Source organism: Diabrotica undecimpunctata, chromosome 8 (genome assembly GCF_040954645.1).
Source record: "Diabrotica undecimpunctata isolate CICGRU chromosome 8, icDiaUnde3, whole genome shotgun sequence".
In the NCBI taxonomy this organism is placed as follows: Eukaryota; Metazoa; Arthropoda; class Insecta; order Coleoptera; family Chrysomelidae; genus Diabrotica; species Diabrotica undecimpunctata.
In genome coordinates, this window is record NC_092810.1 from 126,392,029 (window position 1) to 126,410,894 (window position 18,866).

Genomic DNA, 18,866 nt, shown 5'->3' on the forward strand with positions numbered 1-18,866 from the left:
CCGGTTAAGATTTTTTATGTGCGCTACAAAAGAAAATATTCACAATACACGCCGACCGCTTTGATTAGCACTGTTATACAACTGCCCGAGAGGTATTGAGACACATGAAATTGTAAGGTTTTGCGGATACCACGAAATCCGCGTTTTGCGACCGCCCACCGGTAAGAAATACCGGATCTCTGTGGTTAAGGGTTAAATGCCCATTACGCGCACGAAATCAATTTTTTTAATAAAATTGGTATCAACTCGACGGTAAAAATTCAAAATCTTTTGAACGTCCTATCGACAAAAATTTAAATTGGTTTTAAAGGTGAAGAGTGCAGCTTTCGATTGTAACTTTTGCATTTTGCCGCAAATAAAGTCAGTTTTTATAAAGCTGTTAAGTAAATAAACGTTCGCGATTTTTGCCTTTTTTTAAGATACTCATGAGATCAATAAAATTTATCACTTCCATTGACCGGTCGTTGTAAAATTTCTATTATTAGAGTCTAATCTTCAAAACCTATAACATGAAATTTCGATTTTGCGTTTTGGCAACAAATATGACGCTTTTGAAATATGCGTGAAAACGCTTAATTATAAACGTCATATAAATCTCACGTCAAAAGAAATGCTTCCAAGAAGACAGCAATAAGTGAAATTTAATATAAAAGAACGAGTTTTAAACGTTTTAGATGCTTTGTAATATTAAAGTTTAAATTAAGAGTTCTTTAGGTACATTTCAAACACCTCATATTTGTTGCCAAAACTCAAAATCGAAATTTCATGCTATAGGTTTTGAAGATTAGGCTCTAACAATGGAAATTCCATAGTGACCGATAAATGGAAGTGATAAATTTGATTGATCTTATGAGAATAATAATCAATTGTCAACATTTAGTTGTCGTAAGCTTTTCCATTCTTCACGAGCAGCTTGTACTATATGTATGATGTTTTGTGGATTATCCCGGTGAGATTGATCCCGATATTAGACTTCATATTTTAAGCAATCCCAAAAATGTTCTGTAGAGTTAAGGCTGGGTGAGCAAAAACAGTGATATCTTCTATTAAAAAAAAGTCTGTAGGCACTCTGCTGATATGTGTAGGTGCATTATCATGAATAAAAAATTCTTCCATTGTACCTCTACAGAGCCTACTTATAGATTCTAGAACCAAATCAACATACCTGTGGTGCCGTTAAAGTTCCTTAAGTAGTAATTAAAGTCGTTTTTTCACCTATCATAATGTCTCACCAGAACATGACACTTCTTCTTTTATATCTGTTAACAGATCTGGCATTTTTCGTTCTTGCATGTCTTCCTCGCCCTCTAAGTACACGAATTCTTCGGTCATCTGATTTAACACAATTCCTGGTTTCATATTAGCATATTTTGTCAATTTCAATGTTCCAGTTTTGGTGTTGAAGACCCCAATTTATGTGATCAATCTTGTGCTGCATGGATAACTCGGGAACCCGTAACTGTCTTCTGCTGTATAGTCTTCTTTGGGTAAAAATCGTTTCAACTAAAACACTTAATCATGTAGGTTCAAAAAGCTACTTTTGAAGCTGCAGATGAGAGATTATTGTAACTCAAGGCAGAGGCTCTATCAGCCAGAGCCAGCAAAGTCTTTGTTTGATATTGTTACTCCTCCTCATTACTTGAATGACAGGATCTTAGGCTTGGGACTAGCAAAGCCGAGTTATGCCAGTTCCAGCAAATCATTTCCTTGTTCTTGACTTGGGAAAATGTGGTTTATTCAATCTATTTTATTTGGATTCCACTTGAGACAAAATATATTAAGTTAAAAAAAAACACAATTTTCATCATATCTAAATTTTTATTTATAAAATATATGGATTAAAAACTATCTTAGGGAGTCACACGCTTTGGATCACGTGGGAACATTGAAGTTTTCCTAATGTTGTCTAGTCCCAAATACAACATCACAACCCTTTCCAATCCAATTCCTCCTCCAGCGTGAGGTGGGCATCCATATTTAAAAGCATCAATGTAAGCTGCAATCGTGGATATATCTGCAATAATTTCAAGTATGAGAAAGAAGCAGTTGAAGAAAATTTTCGGATGATATAGATGATATATGACAAGAAACATGTGGTATGTCCAATCATATTTAACTATTTCATTGTCACCTACTGCAATAATAGAAAATTTAAAAGGAAATTACTGCGTTGTTGCCAGAAAACTCTAAATTCACTACTCTGCAATAAATTTACTACCCTGCACGACGTATTTAATTGGCGATGCCCAGAGACACTGATGAAGAGGTAAGCCAAGGTTGAGATGGAGGAATGGTGTAGATGAGGTTGACAGGAAGATCGGTGTTTCCAACTGGCATCGTCGGTGAATATGTAAGCAAAGAATGAAAAAAATAATTTATTTTTGAAGAAAATAACATATTATTTTAACTTTTAATAAATGAATCTTTTTAGAGAAAAATATTATGACTCAAATTTTTAATTTAAATGTTTCGTAAATTTTTGGACAGGAAAATAGTATAATAAAAAGTTACGTAATGGTTTTTCGTAGTGTTGGAACAAACCTATTTTTAATTCAAAGTTATAAAATTTTATTTACATATAATGTTTGGGAAAGTATGTAGTATTTATTGTCATATTTTACATTTAATATTTTTCTTTTACTGTACTATAATATGGTCTTATTTAATGGCCTATTCTAACTACTTATTTGCTTTAAAATATATTACTTTCTGCTATTCAGTAAAATCTCATTGTTAAACTAGCTTAAACACATGTCTATTTCAAAGAATCGATTTTCTTTGTTATTTTGGGTCACTTCCTTGCAAACCATAGAAAACATTGTAGAGTATCATATTACTGTGACCATTAAGTTAGATTCATCCTCCTCTATCCTTTATCCTTCGTAAGGATGTGGTGACGTTATGGTATTTGACGAATATTGCTATCCATTCTTCTCTCTCCTGGGCGCGGTGTGCTGCCTCAGACAGAGAGTAACCGGTAGCGCACTTTATTTGGTCTGACCATCGGAGTGGCGATCTTCCTCGAGTTCTTTTACCATCTACCTTGCCTTCAACCACCAACCTCTCCATGCCTTCCATTCGTCTGGTAACGTATCCAAAGTACCTCAAGATATTTTGGTTGATGATTGTGGTAAGCCTAGTATTGATGTCGAGTTCTGTCAATATTGAGACATTTGTGCGATGTGCTGTTCAGGGTATGCGCATCATTCTACGATATGCCCACATTTCTAAGGCCATTATACGTCGTGAGTCGGACTTTTTAATGGTCCAAGTTTCTGACGGATAGGTAGCGATAGTAAAGATAAGCGTCCGTACTAGGCGCAGTTTCGTGTTCCTGGTTATGTCCGTATCTTTCCAGATTTTAGTAAGTTTGACCGTTGCTGATCTGGCCATTGTAAGGCGTCGACGTATCTCTTCTTCGCATCCACCATTGTTTGTGATAACAGAACCTTAGTAATTGAAACGGCTTACCACTTCAAACCCCGCTACGTTTCGTATTTCCGGCTGGTTATTTATAATTCGGTCGATTATCATTACCTTGGTCTTCTGTACATTAATTTTAAGTCCATATTCACGACTAATAGTATCTGGTCTGTTCATGATGTATTCAAAGTCATTTATTGATGATGCTAGTACTAAAGTGCATCAGCATAGCGAAGATTGCTGATTTTTCGGCCTCCGACTGATATTCCTCCTTGCCAACCGTCGAATACAATGCGCATGATGTGTTCGCTATATATTCAATATATATATATATATATATATATATATATATATATATATATATATATATATATACATTTTGAATAACGTGGGAGAGATAATACATCCTTGACGAACATCGGCTTTTAGTCTAAAATTATCGGAGTATATGTTGTTGACTCTTACGTTTGCTGTGTTGTTGATATACAGTTGTTTCAGTAGGTATATTAGATGCTCGGGGGTACCCATTTCTCTCAGTATTCTGCACATTTTATGCCATTTTACATTATCGAACGCTTTCGAGTAGTCGACGAAGCACAATATGTTTCTAGATTAAATTCTAGATTTCACGGTTCGAGTTTATGCAGCCGCCCTCTTAAGGATTGTTTTGAAGCATAATAACCGTAACCAAATCGCCCATTTGAACTGTTCTTTTATATGCGTCTATATTCTTTAATGTAAGGTTTGGTTAGGTTAGGTTAAGTTCTTTCCTACAAAACTTTATTTTAAAACATCGCTCGACATTTTTATTAAACTGTGTATTAAGGCAATTAATTATCATCAAATTTTTCAATTCGTTAAAAGTGGCAACAAAGTGGGGTATGGAAATTTTAGAATATGTAAAAATTTTGGCAACTTTAAAACAACTTTATGTATTTTTACACAACTTAATGCTAAAAAATAATTGGTTACGTTTGTTATAAGACAATTGCATATATTTGTTGGGCCATAGGTAAAATTTTTAAATATTCTATTACTTGTTTTGACTTTTTAACACGTTTTTTTTGCACCACAAACAATATTACAGTTTGAGATGTTCGTTACTTCTTCGACGAATGCAAAGAAGATCTCGAAGATACCTAATTTGGTTTTAGAAATGCTATGGGAACCAGGGAGGCACTTTTTGCGCTTAACATCCTGTTGCAAAAATGACGTGACAAAAGAAAAGTTGTATTTGCATGTTTCGTGGACTTCGAAAAGGCATTCGATAAAGTACAGTATGTAAAATTAATGCAAATACTGAAAAATATCGGAATAGATGACAAGGATATTCGTGTCATTAAAAATTTGTACTGGAGTCAAAATGCTATAGTAAAAATTGGAGATAACTACACCGATGAAATCTCCATGCAACGAGGAGTCAGACAAGGTTGCATTTTGTCGCCAACATTGTTCAATGTTTACTCGGACCAGTTATTTAAAAATGCACTTGAGAGACAACCATATATGGAATAAAAATCAACGGAGAACTACTTAATGTGATTAGATATGCAGACGATACAGTAATTCTGTCAGATAATATTGAAGGTCTTCAAATTCTGCTTGATCATATTCACGAGATAGGAGAGGAAATGGGCATTAAAATAAACTCAAACAAAACCAAATTTTTAGTGTTTAGTCGTGACCCACATCCCGATGCAAAGCTTTTAATTAAACGGAGTCCAAGTTGAGAAAGTTCACAAAATGACATATTTGGGAACTGTGATAATGGACCAACTAGATCCAGACATAGAAATAAAACGTAGAATAGCAATGACTAAAACTATTTTTATAAAAATGAAGTCATTTCTTTGCAATAATCATCTCAGTTTAGAACTAAGACAAATAATGGTTAAGTGCTATGTTTGGTCCGTACTTTTGTATAGTGCAGAAGTGTGGACGCTAAAAGTATCGATCATGAACAAAATTGAAGAATTGGAAATGTGGGTTCATAGACGAATGCTGAAGATACCTTGGACAGCAAGGAAAACTATAAGAGAAGTACTAAGGAGCGTCAACAAAGATAGAGAACTGCTAAAGACTGTTAAACATCGAAAAATGTCTTATCTGGGACATATAGTAAGGGAAAGTCGATATAAAATATTACAACTGATCCTTAAAGCCAAAATAGAGGGCCGTAAAGGTGTAGGAAGGAAACGCGTTTCTTGGTTGAGGAACATTCGTGAATGGACTCGGATATCAAATGCGGGACAATTATTCCATATTGCACAAGATCGAGAAGCCTTCGCAATGGTGATCGCCAACGTCGGATAATTCTGATACGGCACGCGAAGAAGAATTGGCATTGGCCTGTAGTGAGCTCGCATCAGGTAATAATTTAAATTTTTTTAGTGAAAACAGCTGCAGTATACATAGGAACTTACAGTTTCTGTGTATTTCAAAAATACTAGAAGAACCATGACACGGTACTCACTAACTAGCTATGTCATATTAATGTTTTCTAAATATTATCTCGTATTCTAATTCAAAAGCAACATATTACCTATTCCATGATGTTTTGCCCTTTCTGTTAAAAATACCGGATCGTGAATCCTCTGAGCTCCGCTAAGAATTTCTTCACCTCTCATGAACATATCATATGAATTGGAACTTTTAGGATTTTGTGGATCGGGCATCGTATAAAATGGTCGGACAGCCAAAGGATATTTGTCCAAAATGTAGAAATCGGTATCGTATTTGGCTTTAACTAAACGTCCCAACAATTTTTCTGAAGGTGTACTCAAATCTTCTTCTTCACCCACCTCAACTCCTACTTCAGCAAGCATTTTTCTTCCTTCGTTGTATTCTAATACAAGAGGTGGGTCCAAAAAGGCAAATGGTTCTGCTGGATATTGTTGATTTATTATAGAAATTTCATTTTTGAATCTGAAAATGACAAAACTTTTAAAACCAAAGTTATTATTTGGCGACTTCTTTTTAAACTATAGTTTTAGAACAAATGATACTTGGACAACTCCAGATATTCCAACGCCTTGTGGAGTGGGACCAAAATCCTCAAAACATGTTGATGACGAAATTCGTTTGGATAATGTGGGTCATTTGGTAGACAACATTGAAAAACAACGAAGGTGCGGCAAATGTGGCAAGTGTACCAAATATCGACGCATTAAATGTAACGTAGGACATCATGCCGAGCAATGTTTTGTCAAATATCAGACGTAAAAATTTTAAAATAAATAATGTTTTATGAAATATTGTGTCCTTCATTGCCCAGCGTATGATACATCATACGTCAAAAAAAAAAGACAGTTACAAAGAAAAAAAACGTAAATTTTGCACATTGCTATTAAAAACAACCTCTATTTCATTCTGAATTTTTGATAAAAATTTAATTTTGGGCATTGTTACGAATATTTATTAATCGTATGGAATATTTATTTAAACACCCTGCATTTTAGCTAATTTTTTTAGTTTTATCATGTTACCTAAAATTTTCCGTTGCTACTGTTGTAAAGACTATATAATATTATAATATATAATATAAGTCAGATTAACAGCCGGTTTCGGAAAGGCTGATCATTATCAAAATTAGGTAATCTACTGTTAACAGTCGATTAAATGCATTTTTAGCGTTGCAGAAACATCGATCAAACTTCAATCACATAACACACATTAACTAATCTAACAAGCAAATAATCGATGATTAACAGCCTGTCAGAAGTATTTTGGGTTTCCGAAACGCTAATTATCATTTTATCTATGTCAAACTTCTGTCATACTAGCTTGTCAGGTAATCTGAGATTTTTGGACGATTAATCTTATAATCTTTGGTTATGTACCAATGGTTGTAAGTAAATAAAATAAAATCTTTGGTTACGTTGTAAGATACATAAACCTAAGGTGTTTTATAAAAAGCTGTTGTTTAGAAAGAACCCAAAAATATTGTTACAAAGGTTCATTTTAAGAATTAAAGATGATAAATGACAAATTGGTAAACATTAACGAACGACACAAAATTATTAGTTAGTTAGGTTATGTTTGTTTGTTGATTTTCAGAATGCAGATTACACATAAACAGGAATAATGGTAAAGTGAAACAGCAACATTACTTTCTTAATTTAGAGCAAGATAAAGAACAATTCGTACAGAAACAATAAACGATTACAATCGATTCTACTGTTTCCATGTAAAATCGTATGTCAAATAATCTATAATCGGTGATCACGTAATTTTACCATAATTTTCGTTTCGGAAACCTGTCGCTTGTTAACAATTGATCAAATTTGATACTTGATTACATGATTGGAGATTTGAATAACGTTTCGGAAACCGGCCGTTAAACTTCAGAAAACAAACTGTCACCGATTAGGGAAAAATTTAAATAGTTTAGCAGACAGCAAGAGAATAGTAAGTAATGGGAATTAATTAGTTTTTTTATATTGATAATTTTATATATTGTAATTGCTGGCTGTACAATAAGCAGGCTGTACAATAGGCATTAATTGGTTAATCATTTTTGTGTTAAAAATAATTGGAACCATAAATTTGTACCTTGTAAAACTTTATTTTTAGGACGATATAAAACATTAGTTATAAAAGATGAATATAAATTATTTATAGTTAAAAACTTATAAATCAAAAGCGACCAAATTGTTTTTAAAAGAAGAAAACGAAAAGATAGGTTACGTGTGTTTAAAAAGAATATCGGATCTGGAAAAATAGTTTGACAACGACGAACCTGATCACTGTGTGACATCATTTCATTCTTATCGTAACAGAACTTTATGTTTCACAAATTTACAATTCAGTTTTAAATCAAATTGTTTTGACATTCAGATCTATTCTGTAACTTTTAACAAATCGAATAGAAATGACCAAGTCGAATCGTAATTACCCGAAATCGGAATGTTGGATATATATCGCGTCGTTTTCGTGTTTGGATTGGCATTCTGTAACTCACATCGTCATCGGTGTAAATCGAAAACGCCAACCTACTTGACGCGCTCAGAATTTGGTGGCAACCCCGCACTGAAAAGTGAAATAAGTGTTCTGTGACGTTATGTTACTGGAAAGGCTAGTGCGCGTGAAAAATTCATCAAAAAAGAAGATTATATTTCAAGCTTATCGTCAAGTAATTTTGATTTGTTTTGGTTAAGTTTAAAAAGTTCGTTACAAGAATACAAAATGGCAAGCGGAACACCAAAGAAAAAGACATCTGCTGAGCAGTTAAATTATTTAGTAAATTTTATCTAAATAAATAACACCACAGACTAAAAAATGAAGCAGCTACAAAAATTCATCAAACGCTAATTTATATCAACAAGTCAACAAATAAATTTAAAAACAATAATGATACCAATGCGCAAGCGTCAAGACCAATTTCGATGTCGAAACTTGATCTCGACAGAGCTTGTCTAATCGAAATCAATTTCTACACAACATTCCGATAATATAGGTCGAGATAAGTTACAGAATACCGATTCCTATAATTCCGATCCGATTTGGTGACTTCTATTAGATTTGACTCATTTCTATTCGATTTGTAGTTACAGAATACGGCTAATTGTTTTTATCTTAATTATTTTCCAACAGTTCACAATATATTTTGAAAGGGAAAAACTGGTAGACATGGTATGGATATTAGGTGAATGTAATTAGAACTGTTACAGCAAGAGTCTATCATAAGTGATATCCAGATCGTCGGCAACCGAATATGAGAGTATTTCAAAATGTAATGTCGCCAGAGTGGACGAATCACAACAAAGATTGTCACTCTGGCCGATCAATTACAAGGGTTGTTATTAACTGCAATTGCAGTTAATAAGAACCCGTTAATAATAAAGCCTTTCGACGGAAGAAGGTTCTACAGCACTTTAATTGTTGGATAAACACGAGGTCTCACCACCACGATATTATCAAACAATAATGGGTGTAGGAAACCAGCGTTTTGACTGTTTGACTATCTTTGAAAAACATGTTTTTTTTACGTTTTTGGCCCAGCCGTGGCTATAAATAAATATCCTTTTTAACTGCCGCCCGCAATAAACTTAACTTCTTTTCTTTAATCTACCGACCGATATTGTGTTGTTGGAAATTTACAATTTATGATTCACAAGTGTCAGTGTAGGGGTTTGACCATTCGCATCTAATAAACTCGTAAAGAAGCTTAAAAACATGACAAATGAAAAAAATTTCCCCAGAATTTCACTTCACAGTTGTTTTGTCGTAGATGTTTATCGTTTGTTTCCTGATTGTGCTTTCGCGCCTTGAAAGTTGTGTTGTAGATTACATAGTCACATACACAGATTATACACTATGACTCTTAAAAGACAAGCATTTACTTTAGAAAAAAAATTAACATCCTTAAAGATGTTGAGAACTGTAAGAAGAAAGCAGAAGTTTGTCGTGAAAGAGGAATTTCAAGTTCCACTCTATCTACCATGCTCAAAAATAAGCACAAGATTTTCGAAGCAGGTTCTTTTTCCGGTAAATCGAAAAAAACTACGTGCCGCAACTAATAAAGAACTAGATACTGCAATGGTCAAATGGTTTACCCTAAAACAGGGCTGCGAATGTTCCAATAAGTGGACCACTGCTTCAAGAAAAAGCAACACAGTTTTCGCATGCGCTAGGTGGTGATGGGAATTTTAAAGCATCGAGTGGGTGGATGAGCCGTTTTAAGGCCAAGCACGAAATTACGCGTGGAAAAATTTGCGGTGAAGCGAAGAGTGTTTCCAAAGAAGTCGCCGATAACTGGTTGAAGTCATGGCCTACAATAAGACACAATTACAGTGACGATAATGTTTTCAATGCCGACGAGCTGGAACTTTTTTTAAAACTTACTCCAGATAAGACCCTCAAATTCAAAAATGAACGTTGTATAGGTGGCAAGTTATCAAAAGAAATGGTAACTGTACTCGCGTGTGCCAACATGTCCGGTTTAGAAAAAAGGAAGTTAGTCGTCATTGGGAAATTTCAAAAACCACGATGTTTCAGAGGTGTGAATCAGCTTCCTGTCACATATAAATTTAATAAAAAATCGTGGATGACAGCAGAGATTTTTAGTGGAGAACATTTGAAGTGGGACAGAGAGTTAGGACATCGAAAGATTCATTTAATTGTTGACAATTGTACAGCCCATCCGGAAGTTAACAGTTTAAAAACGCCGCTTTTTTGCCCCTAAATTGCACATCTGTTCTGCAACTGATGGATCAGGGCATCATAAGGACCCTTAAAGTTCACTACAGAAAACTTTTAGGTAAGCGGATCCTGAATAATGTGGAAAACTGCAATGAATCCCCTGTTACTTTATTAGATTCCATAAATTTCATCCAAAAAGCATGGACACTCATAAGAAAAACCATCAAAAAATGTTTCGGTCATGAGGGGTGGACAGAGACTGAGTTAGAAAACGAATATGAATATCCTGTAGTAGAGTGGTTGAGTTTACAACAGCAAGGTCAAGGACTAACCCAACTGAACACTGATGACGAGTTTGCTGAATTCATTATCATTGATATGACGTCATTGTTTTTGATCTTCCGACGGATAGTGAAATTATCGAGGAAGTAATAAATCCGCCGGCGGCGCGCGTTATCGTCAGTGACGAAAGTGATGAAGATGGAGAAGACAATCGCGGTGAATCTACGCAAGAAGGTCCTAATAGACAAGATGTGGAAAGTGCCATCCACATGCCCATACAACATCCGGCGATACCTAGAATTGACTGCGAATGATTTTGAAAAGAAGGTAGCTTTATGTGAATGGGCACCACAAAAAATAATTGTACAATTTTTTTTATTTTGTTTTATTTGGAGATGAAGTAACGTTTCAGACAAACTAGGTGGTCCTTAAACGTTTGGGGTGCTACCTTAGGTAATTATGTAATAGGCTCTTCCTTCTTTCAGAACAGTACATGGTACATGGACCTTATCTAACTTAACCTAAAATCTGGAACTTACAGCTACTTATTTTTATTGTAACTTTTTTTGGTATCCCCTATAATAGATATAACGGACTTTGTCACAAAAATTGATCACCCTGTATGTAAAAAAAACATAATTAAAATACTTACTGATCTCTTAGACCTTTAAAAATTTCTGTAAACATGTTACCGATCGTCATCATGACTTCATGATAATGATAATGGAACGCCATTTCTAAATCCAAACCAGTAAATTCCGTTAAATGTCTATGCGTGTTCGAATCTTCGGCTCGGAATACAGCACCAACGGTAAACACTTTTTCAAAATCTGCTGCTATCGCCATTTGTTTGTATAACTGAGGGCTCTGAGCCAAATAAGCTGATCCTAAAATAACAAAAATATTTAGGGTTAAAAAGAGGTTATAAAAAAATATGACGAGGCAATTTCATATTTAATCAGTGATGGTTACTTCTATTTGTGGATATACATAGTACACTCCCTCTTAACGGGCATGTCTATGCAAACAGTTATTAAAACATAAATTATTCACATATTGTGCCTGTACAGTCCCTTCAATAGAGACACAAAAACTGATCTGGCCTTAAAGAGCTTTTAAACAGTATTAATGCAGAAGGAAACATATTTAGGCTTAACTAAAAATAAGGTCATGATGTTTACTCAAACAAGATATTATAATGTTACAAGATAATTAGGGTCTTAGCGAAGCAGCTGCTATAGATTTATTAATGGTTTCTGAATGGAAGAAAACACTGGTCACTATAATGAAAGAATACTCTTCACTATATATTTTTAAAGCAGATGAAACGGGACTACTGTGTTGGGTATTTAAGAGTTCAATGTAATAGGTTTGCTCAAGTTGCAGTTATAAAAGATTTGAAAGTTGACACGCTTGCGCAATAAAATAAATTGTTTAAGATAAAATCTACATTAAAACGATTTTTATAAGATATTTTTGTAGAATTTTTAAACATTTGCAAACTGGTATATCTATTTTAGGATTCTATATAAAACTTATAGTTTGACATATGAAATATTTGGAATAAAATTTAATTTATTATTAAAAAATTTTAGTCATCCAGATCTACTTGGATACTAAATAGCTCTTAGTTATTAACTTACCTTTAAAATAACTTACAGTAAATACATTAGCACCTCCTTCCGAAGCAGCAGATATGATCTTTGGCGTATGTATTTCTACAAACCCTTTATTAGTAAGAGCTTCCCTAAAAAGTCGACAGACGCCTCCTTCCAACCGGTAAATTGCTTGGTTAGTTGGTGTTCTCAAATCTAAAATTCTATTGTCCAGCCTTGTGTCTTGATTTACCCGAATATTTAAACCTTCTTCATCCTAGTGAGACATATATATATAAATAATATTCATTTTAAATTAGTTTTATTTGAAAATTAAAAGTTTTTGAGACAGTCCGATGAGTTTTCTAGAATTGCAGAAAAAGAAGTTATTTATTAATTTATTTGTATTTATTGGTAATATAGAATTACATTTTTTTAAAACATGAAATGATCCTGATGATACGGCTGACATAATTTTTTATAACAAGCTGGCTGTCACAACATCTGCAGCTATATCTCTATAATCTCTATAATTGTTTGGAAAAGTATTCAAGACTTACTTAAATATCTTATTTTTATTATTCAAAAATATGACCTTATTTAGTTATACATCTTTAATTAAATATAATATATTAGCTTATTATAATATGGCTTTAGTTATATATCTTTTAAATTCTCACAGTCAAATTGGCTGATTCACTTTTTTGTGAAGTTCTGAGAATTCATTTGTCTGAAATACAACATGTTATTGGGAAACTATTTATCACCCCAGAACACTTCAGATAAGCTTTTAAAAGTATCAGATTTCTCGAGGAAATGTACCTGTCTTTTGTGTAGAAATTTTAAGATGACACTTTAAGCTTAATTTATTGCTATGTGGGGAGGTCCTAAATACAAAGGAACCACCCTAGTTGACTTTCGTACATACATATTTTTCCTGTATGGATGTTGCACTCTGAACCAACAACTCATTGCACTAACATCCCAAGAAGCTAAGATCTGTACCAGCATTAAGTGTGTGTGGAGCAAATGGTTCCCAAATGGTACACAAGCCCCAGATGCTGCTATCCATCAGTCTAGATATCGGCTGCATTCAAAAAAGGTAAGTGAATCTCATATTGAATTGACAATAAGATATTAAATCTGCCAATTGATATTTCAATTATAATCATCTACATTACATATCCTCATTAACACATATTGCACTTTTTCGTTATTTTAAATTAAATATTAAACCAACAACTTCTATATGTTTTGCATAAACAATAATATTCCACAAAAAAATTCATTATATAATCACCAAATTCCTCAACCTCAAGAAAACTAGTACCTTCACTTAACTTTCAAAATATCAAAATAGATGTGAACAAAAACTAAAGAACACATGCACACACATAAACATATACGTTTATGAATTATAAGACATAGGGTACATGCATATTTAACCACCACCACAACTGGCATGCATCGGTAAGTCATTTTAATGTAGAATGTCCATTTATATATCACACATCTAATACTTGATATTTTTATTATATTTATTACAACAAACTATTTATTTCTTATATTTACCTCTGGTTTTTCAGGTCTAGCTGCATCTTCTATTTGCAAAGGAAGCTGTGGAGCGGACAATGATACTACCCATAACTGTGAAACAACTAGTTCCACATCCTGTTGGCTACAACTTGCTATGTTATTGGGTACTTCTGATACTTTGGCTTCTACATCGACAATACTTTCTTTAGGTACCCTAAAAATACAAGTTTAATAGCAATTTAAAAAATAATATCTGTGGTACAAAGTCCAGACTTTCTAGTTTGTTAGTCAGACAGTAGTAAACATTTTTAAATAAAGCAGGGCACACTTATTAACCTAGGACTAAGGTTATAAATTACAGATAGTTTTGTTATCATACTGATGGAATTATTTCGCAGTGAATGATAAGGTATGTTTTTATTCTAAATTTAATAGTGTATCATAGTGACATTATTCACATACAAATATGATTTAAAATTATTAACATAATAAGCAATATATTGCAGGGAAATAAGCAAAAGCCAGGTATTTGTCCAGCTTTGGGTATAAGTGATATTCTTTGGCTAGGAAATAGAAGCTGTCATATTAGACAGCATCCGTATCAGATATTCAAACAAATTCCTGCAATCACTCTTTACACACCAAAATAGATAAAAAAAAAACAGTTATCTTGGTCTTAAAAAGATGGCGAGACTTCTTAAAACATGTGGCATTGAAAAAATAGATTATTCCAAAAATAATGAAAGAATTACCAGGAAAAGAAATTATACTAGTGAATGATCTTATTCAATACACACTAAGATTAAACTGGCGCATAGATCTTAAAGATGCTGAAATAATTTATAGACCAATAAGTCTCCTGTTGAACATAGACAAACAAATTACACATTCAGTTGCCCAACAAATGCATAGATAAGCCATAAAATAAACTTAATGTTGGAAGAAGAAAAAAACACTGATATGATGTCTTTTAGGTACAAGCCAAGTCAGAGTTTGGCATACAGGTACGATTTTTAACCATCTATCTATCACTTAACTTAAACTAGTAAAATCCTTCATTACTACCAGAAAATTCAGAATAGCAGTCAATGAAATAATATAAAATTTGCTATAAAGGCTAGTGTTGAGCAAGGAAGTATTGGAATATGGGGTAAAACATGTCACAGTGTGAATAGTGCACAAACTTTTAGAGAGAAATAATAAGAAATGTATGTTAATTGGTCTGTATTAATGTGCTATCAGGCTTCAAAAAAGTTTTAATAATTTAGCGTAGAGAATATAAGTTTAATTTTTTTATAATTAGTGATGGAAATACAGATTCATCAGCAGTTAAATTCCAAATGTTCTATATACTATGTATATAAGTATTTCATAAAAATAGCAAATATATTGTTATATTTAAACAAATAAGACAGAACTAAGCGAAGTATAATTAGGCCAATTAGCAATTTGTTATTTTTAAACAAATGAGGCAAACTTAGTATATATTATAAAGGAAGAATAATTAAACCAATTAAGAATATTATGGTTCTATTTTATTTGTTAAATCATATAATTTTTATCGAGGAACTTCTACTTAAATAGTAAAAATAAACTAGCAAACAAATAATCTGAATATGCCCCATATCAATCAAATCATAATGAAACTTGAAATATTTTAAATTATTATTGGTCTTAGTAAATAAATTTACCTATTATCTCATTATAAAGCATTTTATTTCTATTATAACATTAACAATATTTTCTACCAAACTTGGTATTAAGAATTAAGAATAACAAATTCTTTTAAAATCTGAAAAATTATATAGGGTGTCCCATTTAAATTCAATAAGTTTAGGGTATTTCTGATGAAACCAGAAGTAGAGTAGTAACAAAAAAAATCGGTTGCCTGTAAAGTCGGTTTTACGGGCGAAGATTTTACGTGACAACGTCTTTTTCTCGGTAGAATATTTATTGATATGAATCTTATTAAATTGCACAATAGGAACAAGGAATTGAATGAAAATAAGAATTGCACAAATTTTAACTATAAAAATATATTTTGTTTACTAAAACATTGTACATGTAAACTTAAACTTAACTAATTTCTATTTGAGTGATTTTGTTGAGGATAGGACGATGATAGGAGAAATATGAAATGAAAGTAAGTGTTTCTGCTGTAATGTGTCTTGAACGCCAAGAACGCTCGAGAAAGACAGAGACACAAGCACGGAAGCACGCACCGATTCAACACGCCTAATTCTCTAGTGCTGTGCGCGCAGCGGACCGATCATGTTTGAGTGGGAGAGAGACGCAAGGCATTCGCCGGTCCGGCGGGCCTCTCTCTCGTTCGGTGACTCACTGTAACAGACGTGAGCGGGCGTTACACTTTTTCATGAATGACTCCGAGCCACAACCTAATTTAAGACATTGTCACGTCAAAAATATAACACCTGATGCTTTATGTGTCATTGTACTTGCATGGCAACTTTCATGACTATAGTCTATTTTGTTTCAAAAATATTTATTTGGTTCCACACTTTATCTCAAGTCTGTATAAATGTATGATGATTTCTTTGTGTAGGAGTGTGGATTAACCGTCTGAAATAAAGAAGGCTTATTCCAAGACCTACTTTAAATACATTTTTTATGGCTCCTTGTAATAATATACTAATAACATAATTTACTCACCCACTTGAAAATTTAACCATAGATTTTGAAACAATATTTGAGACATTTAAAATGGCTTGTACTGTAAATTCTTTTTGTCTCAGAACAATAAAGCATTGCTTTCCTCTTGATCTTGAAGTATGTAACCTTGCTCTTATCCATACAGTTTTTCCAGACACAGATTTATTTAAGTCACTTACTGGCGTGAAACTCCTCTCATTGTGCTTAGTTTCTGATTTAATAAGGGGAAGATTTCCATATTTTCCAACTGATATGTCAACTGAAAGAAAATAATTTATTCTAAGAATATATTAATAATAAGATGATATATTTTATAATTTTATTGTATTAAGAGTCTCCCTAAGATACTAAGACCATCTGAGCATATGCTTATATCTGCTGTTCACTCTACCTCCAGTAAGATAAAGAAATACAGCATAATGTGCACTTGTGACAGTAGTATTTATTTTCAAATGATTATCAAATACATATTTCGAAAATAAAAAAATTTTAATAGTGTATATTAAAGCATTTCATACCTTCCTCTGCAACGTTCTGTTGACTTTCACCAGCAGCTTGTTTGTGTTCTGCTTTCTTTGCTGCCTTCTCTGCCTTTTTCGCTTCCTTTTTCAAAGCTCCTTTGCTTGTGGTACTCTCGTTTGGTTTACCGTCAACCATCTTCAGACTTGCTACTGGGATAAGGATTAATGATGCAATTCACTGCAAAATTATTATCAACCAAGATAAAAATTGGGTTATCTTGTCGGCAAGAACATAACCTTTTTCTTCTTTTTTACATATTTGATTTGACAACTACTACGAAGTTACCAAGACGTGGAAACCTTTTAATTGAGGTGGAAAACATTAGAAGTCTGGCTTTGAAGTTTGTCAGCACGCGATCGCCAATTTAGACTCAAATTGAGAAATTTGTGACAAGCTACGACAGAAGTGTAATTTAAATTTTTAGAGATTAACAATTTAGTAAATTTGGAATAATTTAATCTATTCTTCAACTAAAAGTACGAATAAAATAGTGCATATTATGTATATGGTTTCCGTAAATAAATTGGGTTAATTTTTCTAAGCACAACAGATAAATTTTCACTGAACAGCACTGGTTCCGTTTAAAACATGGCTGTTTCCGTCTACGCAAACGAGATGCGCGTACTTATCTTGACAAGCAGAGTGGGAATTCTGATTGTTTATTATTCTGTGGTTCGGAAGTCTTTATTGAAAAACCCGTTATATTATTTTTTGCTACGTTGGACAAATTTTGACTTCGACTAGAAGTTACTATACAACCAAGTGCACATTTCGGAAAATAGCAGTTTATTGACAAAAAAATTCTCCAATTAAAATAAAGGTTTATATGTTTATTTTTCAAATTTTTAATTAAACTTAATAAATATATACTCCCATTATTCATAATTATTTTAGTTTTTTCTTTTAATTAAAGAAATCCACAACAGTAAAGTTTATTTTAGGAATTAATAAGGAGTGGTAGGAATTTTTGTGTTGTATGTTTCCTACAATGATTGCGTCTTAATTTTCCCTAGCTGAGTGAATCGACTATACAAGTTATTGGGCGCGTTCAGCAGACGGAGCAGCTACCGCTCCGCTACTTCCGAATCCATCGGTTAGCGCTGGACCAAATGTCATAAGTCAAAACCTGCTGGATTCCGCTACCGCTACCTTATCTGTCAATGTCAAATAATTTGTCATTTTAAAAATTAAATATTTTTGTTCTTTGTTTACGTTTGTCAGTAGATTACCAATTTAGCTTGACTTTTAAATATTATTTAACTTTACGTCACATTCATATAATAGGAATATAGAAAGGAATGACATAATTAGAGTATTAGTGGAAGAACTTGCGGACGAGGAAAATAATATCCAGCTAATTGGAAATGTTGTGGATCAGTTGACACAAAATGAAGAATTAGAGCTAAATAATGTTGAGAGAGCTCAAGTGCCTCCTAATCAAAATTTTTATGAGGAAACCATTCACCAATAATATATGGGAGATCTTTTTGTAAAGCATTTTCGCATGAGTAGGGAATGTGATGAAGTAGGTTTTAGTAAAGATTATTAGTTCTTTGAAAACTACATATAAATATTTTAGGTAATTACTCAGCAACTAGGAAATTTAGGAGTTATACCCATTTCAATTCAATACCCTACAATTCCTTTAGATAAAAAGTGGAACATCTATTAATGTGGCGAAAAGGCAAATAGAATGAT

At 33.0% G+C, this 18,866-nt stretch overlaps 1 protein-coding gene across 1 annotated transcript; it reads right to left on the reverse strand.

The window, feature by feature from the left end:
• Window positions 1–1,798: 1,798 nt before the first annotated feature.
• AspRS (aspartyl-tRNA synthetase) lies at window positions 1,799–17,419 on the reverse strand. Its single transcript, XM_072540970.1, has 7 exons — window positions 17,165–17,419; window positions 16,647–16,905; window positions 14,013–14,190; window positions 12,489–12,717; window positions 11,498–11,732; window positions 5,966–6,348; window positions 1,799–2,014 (listed from the first exon to the last, which is right to left on the reverse strand). Exons 1-7 carry the CDS (start codon window positions 17,301–17,303, stop codon window positions 1,851–1,853), a joined length of 1,587 nt encoding a protein of 528 aa, XP_072397071.1. The 5' UTR covers window positions 17,304–17,419; the 3' UTR covers window positions 1,799–1,850.
• Between the last annotated feature and the right edge of the window lie 1,447 nt (window positions 17,420–18,866).